The following is a 6520-nucleotide window of genomic DNA, read 5'->3' as shown; positions in this document are numbered from 1 at the left end:
CCTTTGAAACATGGAGGGATTCTTGACCTGTTGTTGATAATGTTTGAAACTTGGGTTGATTTGAAACTGAAACAGATTATCGTAAAAGTATATTACCACAAAAGACGTTGCAGTACGATAATGTAATTTTTTATGGGGGTGATATCTGTTACGTTCGCAACGTTCTTGAGATAGGGCCAAAACAAAATTCTGCGTACTCAGGCATGGTTCTGTGTTGTTACAAAACGTCTTGACACAACATATCTCAAAAATTAAACTAAACGAGTTTTTTGTTTTCACCAGTGGAAACTGAGTAAGTCTCTAATACAAACAAAGGCATTTGAAACTTATCAAACTGTCACTTGGTTGTTAATAAACAAGGAAACCAATTTCAACGTTCCAGACGTGGGTCGTGTGTCTGATAAATATAAGATCAATGTGTGTTTGATCATTGGCATTTTCTTTCCTTTTTATATTTTATTTTTAAAAACCAACAATCAAGAGATGCATTTTCAATTTGAAGGAAAACTTCTCAAAATAAGAAGTTTAAATCAAGACTGATTATAAATCAACAGTTTTTTGAGTAATGGCAATGTTTTGATTTAAGTCATCACCCATGGCCAGTCTCCAGTACGGATTTGCCATTGGTTGAAACCATTTGCATTTTATATGTTTTCAAAGTTAAATTGAAAAAGCCTCATGAAATCACACTCAAAATACCCTACAGTGGTCCAGTAAATTGGAGATTTATTAACAAAAACTCAAATTCATCCGGTACTGCTATTTTGTCATCGGTTGAAATCAATTTCTGTGCTTACTTTGTGAGTTTAATTGTCACGAAAGTAAGAAAATTCACAACAAAAGTTCCACTATATCCTCAAATCTGACAACGCTTTTGTATCAATTGGGCTGTCAGGATTAAGCTGTTTTATTTTTCTTTCTTTACAAACTGTGTAAAATGCCCCTAAATATAGCTTCACCCCCTGAAAGGCCAAACAAAGTTCCACAAAAAAGACCTTCAAAGGTTTTAGCCCCTAGTACAAGTTTTCCAATCGGAAATTTCTCTTCTAGATTCACCCCTGCATAATGCAATTCCTGTATAATACCCTTGTTCCGCACCTAAACAGCCCCCATTGTAGAATATTCTCCTCAGTTGATGCCAAAACCGGCAACACCTCTTTCAGAAGAGTGCATGATGTTTACGCAGTATAATTGATGGATCAAAAAGTCTCCCCGAGGACGGACTGTAACGTCATCGTTTGGCATGTATGGTTTCCATAACGATCCCGATAGGACAAGAGGGATAGGATTAAGCATTTCAAGGCTCATTTCAATTGCCATTTCTCATGAAAGTACATGTAGTATGTTGGTATCTTTTTCAAATGTATTTTATATTAGGCCTACTTACGTTTTAATGAGACTTTTCGGATTTCAGTAACGGTTCATTTTTGACTATGCATGGGTAATCACTGCATGTTGTTATATCCGTGTACATACGTTTCAGAAATAGTTTTTGTGCACAAAAATGGGAAACATCTTTTAGGAAAAATGTAACTACAGTGGAAAAGAGTTTTTTCTGGTCAATGAAAAGGTCTTTCCAAAATTAATCGATCACTACCATTAAATTAATTTCATGCCAAATATAATGGCTATACAAATTTGTAAAAACTTGCCGCAAACTCTTCAGATTTACAAATAAAACTGAACATGTTCCCTTGTATTTTAATTTGGGCTACAGTAATGACATCTGTGTCATTTGCAATCTATTCCTTACACTTCCAAATCGATCACACAATTGGGTTATAAACGTGCATTGGCGGCTTAGCATCGCTGTTATCTGCATCGTCGTTTACGTGCACAATCATGGGGTAGGCCTACGTGGTCATCCGGCATGCTTTGCCATTTTAAAAGATTCCGGTCGCTTGTTCGAAAGTAAAAGTTTCTTCGGTTTTGGTTAAATTGCAAAATTCGTCAATAACGACAGTAGCATACGACTTCATTATGCATTAATTAAGATTTTGTTTCTACGAGCTCAAAAACGTTTCCTCTTAACTTCTCCACTCCATTGCATTCTGCCACTATGCACCCCCTTGGCTACGCTACTTGTGATCACATGCCATTTCGTTTTTCTATTCTGTAAAATATGCAATGTGAGACAACATTCTCTAATTTGGATACAGCAGAAACCCGGCGAACGAGGTGAAATTGGCAGTGGTGCCATGAACCTGACCAAACAATTGTAAGTAAACCTGGTCATTGGCTACCAACGACATCACAGAACTGCTGCTGATTTGATGGTACATGGAGTTACGGGCAAAAGCTGTGACGGTGCGTTCAGTGTTTTTGAACAAGTGCACATAAACTTCGGCTGCCACCGGTTCTTTCAAGACAGAAAACGTAAACACGTAGATGCCAGGCACACTGCAGGTGAAAGTTCCAGTGGGCAGGTCAAAATCCGCCCCTGTGTTAAAAACATTTTGATCATAGGTCAAGTGACCGCCCGAGGAACTGTAGCTGGTAACTCTCGCTACGGTGAAAGCTACCTGAGGGATACTTGCACAGGCATCCCCCTTTGGTCCCATCGGTCCAGCAGGCCCTGGTGTGCCACTTTCTCCTTTCAAACCGCGCTGTCCTGGTAGCCCCCTCTCTCCTGGTGGACCTTCGACTCCTACCCCGGACTCGCCTCGCTCTCCCGGCACGCCTTGGGAGCCATCGGAGCCCATGTCTCCCTTCGACCCCTTCGTGCCTGCCTCCCCTGGGGTACCAGGATCCCCTTTGGGTCCCATCGGTCCCCGAGGAGCAGGTACGGCAGGGATTCCCGGCACCCCGGGAACTCCATGAGTGCAATGACAGCATGTTGAGGAGGTTGTCTCGACGGTTACCGTGCTGTTGACCGACAGCACTTTCGCACTGGTTATCGACCATAACAAGACAAGCAGCCTCGTAAGCTCCATCTAAAAAGAAACAGACAAGCAATAGCCGGGATCTTGTAAGAAAGGTCTTAATCTACTGGAAAAATGATAGGAATTGTGCTTGTTTTATTTTAATTGTTTCATAAGAGAAATTTATCAACAATTTTACGATTGGGACGATGTACATGTATATGATTCTTTATCTTTATCTGATTCATTGTCGTTTTGGACCCGAATCGATTTCATCATACACATCGTTTCTTATGTAATGCTTCAGCCGCATGTGATGTAAATGACTTGAACTAATTCCTAAATCAACTAATTCTTCCCTTAATTCACTACCGTTCATTATACGGTGTTCAAAATACTCTGAATGATGCTCACCCTTATTTGCGTGACAAGTTTGAGACAGTGACGCCTTGGACCAAGGTTATATGACGACACCGACAGTAAGGTCTGTTTCGCAGCTGAAAAAATACAGGCACAACAACATATCTTTGAAAGACATTTCCAAATAATCTGAGCATTCAGTAACGTGACAATGGTACTGTTTTACACCATTTATGAGGATGGGTCTGCAGGCAACTACTTTTAACCCCAGCAATATGACATGACTGTACTAGTCTATCAAACTCGACCCTTCGGCCTCCGTGTTTCTCTACCGGTATACATTTCCTCTCATAGCATGGTTGTAGTCAAGGACATCTGAACAATACTTCCATCGGACATGCTTTCCAAAAATGATACCCATTTCTACTGTGCACTGAATAACAGGCCTACGCACGAACAACCCTGGGTTCTTTCGAAAAATTGCGTATATCCAGGTCCCGGGGGGGGAATAGAGTTTCTTCCCCCAAAGGCTGTCCTCTTTCACACGTTTAAGAACCCACCACCCCCTTAAAAATCAGTTGTCAGTACCGTTTCTAAAATTCTAGTACTTTCAATTCCTTTTTAAAAGGTAACTTGTCTTCAGGCGGGGTGTCCAGTTGCCAGACCATGCCCCTCCCCCTCCCTCTGGTTACGCCATCGTGTGCTTGTATTCTGCATCCATGCAGCGCGGCACTTTCATGTATAATTGCAGACGCGTTTAGTTTCCATTAGAGTTAAACACAAACAACTTGGGCTTCATTTTTACTCTCACTTAAAATGCTGAACTATCCAGACTTCACAAAAGTGAGGCGATGTCCCTGTTACAATTAACAACCAGTTTTTCTTCTCAATATCCGTGGCAAATTATTTCAAAATGCCCCGAAACATTTCAGAACAAGAAGAAGACAAAGCTATAACAATGTTACTCGGAGTGAGCCCATACATGCATTTGTCAAGTTCGTAGAATAAACCCAGTTGTCACTTGGTGAGAGCACTTGTCATCTTCCATTTTGAATCGAAGTGGCTAGAGCTACGGCAGCCGCAACATTTCAGATTTTATTAATAAGGTTTTGGATTAACAGTGACGCTGAAGTGCTAGTGGACTCGTGGACTCGAGTTCGCAAGGCTCCTGAGTATAGATCTTGCAGAGCGGGTACATTGTTCTTTTGGACCTGTTTGTTTCCCGCGGATCCAGGTCACGTTAAGTAATCGGACGTCGGTTCACTGGCACCGGAACCCGCCTAATGGATAGAGGGAATCAGCTTCGGGATCACTGATCTAGATCAAGATCCGTGTGAATATATAAACCACCTTTTTTCTTTTTGTTTCTTTTGAATCCAAATATGTATATTCGCGTTGTTTCAATCAAAAACTGCTCTTTTTGTACATCAACTCTGTGGGTGTGGAGGATTTTTTAAGGGAATTTAAAAGAAAATTTTAACTGCGACAACTTTTGGCCTTGTTACTACAAAAGAGGTAGACGAAAAAAGGTCTCCGGTATGTGTTACAGCTGCCCTAAATACATGAGCGTTTGTAACAATTTCTGTAATTTCAATTTTTCCGGTCTGAACGCAGGGGCGCTCAACATCCAGGAAACATGCGTCAATATTCATGCTAGATTATTGCACGAATAATCACTCCGAATAATGGTGGTGGACCACGCCATCCACTCTGCGGTATATGCCTATCTACAGCCATGCCGTGTTATAATGTTCAGTTTGGGGAGCAGATTGGGAAAGACCCTTAAATGTTCTGGTTAGGCCTATGCCTCAAAATTCCGATCTGCATATTGATGTTCATGACATTTCAATTGCACAAATGTTTTAAGGACACAGAAAGCAATTCGTCAATGTCTGCTGAAGATAGGATGTTATCGTTTCTAAGAAATTCAATGTGGAAATGGAGTCCGAAAATAGCGAAACGAACGGTCTCATTTCTCTGATAACTCTCTTTAACGGTTTATTGCTAAATGTGCTTCAAAAAGATTCCACACTGTACCCTGGTATCTTCACACGTGAATCTTTAAACGCCCTACTAATTTTCTCCGGTATGTGCATGCATGTTGCGTTTCGACAAGTGTCGATGCCCTGACTCACCTCTAAGGGCTCCTACAGTTTTGGGTGCGTGTGAAACTCCCCGTACGAGTAAAGTGTGTAATATTTTGGAAGTACTGATCCGCCATGGCGGAATATCTGCGAAACCATCACAGTATTTGATTATTGAGACCATAGCCGTAGCTTGACGAAATTCAGATAGTTATAATAGTTGCTGTCGTGTTCTAATGTCGTTGCTTGTTTGTCACAAAGCTCAAACTGCATGTGTCGAGTCAATGCGGAGTTACAGTCCCTCACAATGAATAGGACAATGACAAACCGTTGGCTTTAATGGGCTAGGAAAAGTGCATGAAAACAAGATTTTCCAGCCAACTACAAAGAATCTATGTAAAACCGGGAAACTTACCTTCGACTCGCAACTCTCCGTAGGGGGAAGTTAGAACTGATCTGAAGTTGGTTGCTGTGAATACCATTTATTAATTTCCCCAAGCAGTATAGATGAGGAAGTTTTTGGCTGGTTTTTAAAGACTGTCAGTCACCAACCGATTTGTACTGTTAATCATCAATTCATCAGGAAGTAGTCACTGGTGGATATCGGACAGGCTTGTGATTGGCCGTTGCTCGCCGTCGGTCACGCGCGCTCAGAAAGAAAACCCTTCCTTAGCTAGCAGATCATACAGACGAGGAGTCTGAAATGTAGGACACTATGAGGCGCACCACATCTTTTCTGGCAATAATATTGTTAGACTTCAGGGTGGTATATTGTTCCGCTTGTCGTTTACTTTGTAATATTCTTTGCCATTAAAATACGTAATGGCTTATAAAAACAGTCATCGTACATTAAAAAATTAGGAAAAAAAAGTGTGCATGCATATTACAGGTTTTTTGGTGACGGGCGCTCATTATGCAACCATTGGAATGTCCCATTGGTAGGGGGCGCTCTGTTTCGGGCACGGTGGAACCACAGAGATCATAAGCTTTACTATTTTGATCTCTGTGGATGGAACATCCGCTGTAAACTGAACGAAGGCTGACTGCAGGAAATAATAATGCTGCGGGGTATAGAGCTTCGTTTACATGTAACTATACTAGAGCGCTGATTCGTTGCACAAAGTGACACTTGCTTGTTGCATCCATAGTTGTGCACAAACCTATGAAAACCTGAAAGTTGCTACAGCTTTTATATATTTGCAAAGCCAATGCGCT

General features: G+C 41.3%; 1 protein-coding gene across 1 annotated transcript; it reads right to left on the bottom strand.

The window, feature by feature from the left end:
* Positions 1 to 709: 709 nt before the first annotated feature.
* On the bottom strand, positions 710 to 5910 carry LOC110983863 (uncharacterized). The gene is made up of 3 exons (XM_022243480.2): positions 5721 to 5910; positions 3276 to 3358; positions 710 to 2933 (listed from the first exon to the last, which is right to left on the bottom strand). The coding sequence occupies exons 1-3, from the start codon at positions 5785 to 5787 to the stop codon at positions 2145 to 2147; spliced, it is 939 nt and encodes a 312-aa protein (XP_022099172.1). The 5' UTR covers positions 5788 to 5910; the 3' UTR covers positions 710 to 2144.
* Positions 5911 to 6520: the final 610 nt, after the last annotated feature.

Source organism: Acanthaster planci, linkage group LG11, assembly GCF_054643075.1.
Source record: "Acanthaster planci isolate LZ-2023a linkage group LG11, COTS_SCS, whole genome shotgun sequence".
Taxonomy (NCBI): Eukaryota; Metazoa; Echinodermata; class Asteroidea; order Valvatida; family Acanthasteridae; genus Acanthaster; species Acanthaster planci.
This window is presented reverse-complemented; position numbering and strand designations above follow the sequence as displayed.

Excerpts from the sequence above, each read along its gene's own strand:
- LOC110983863 (XM_022243480.2), bottom strand. The coding sequence starts at position 5,787 with ATGGTATTCACAGCAACCAACTTCAGATCAGTTCTAACTTCCCCCTAC. Across the intron at positions 3,359-5,720 it reads CGGAGAGTTGCGAGTCGAAG|CTGCGAAACAGACCTTACTG; the intron begins GTAAGTTTCCCG and ends GTATTTTTTCAG. Across the intron at positions 2,934-3,275 it reads AACTTGTCACGCAAATAAGG|ATGGAGCTTACGAGGCTGCT; the intron begins GTGAGCATCATT and ends GTTTCTTTTTAG.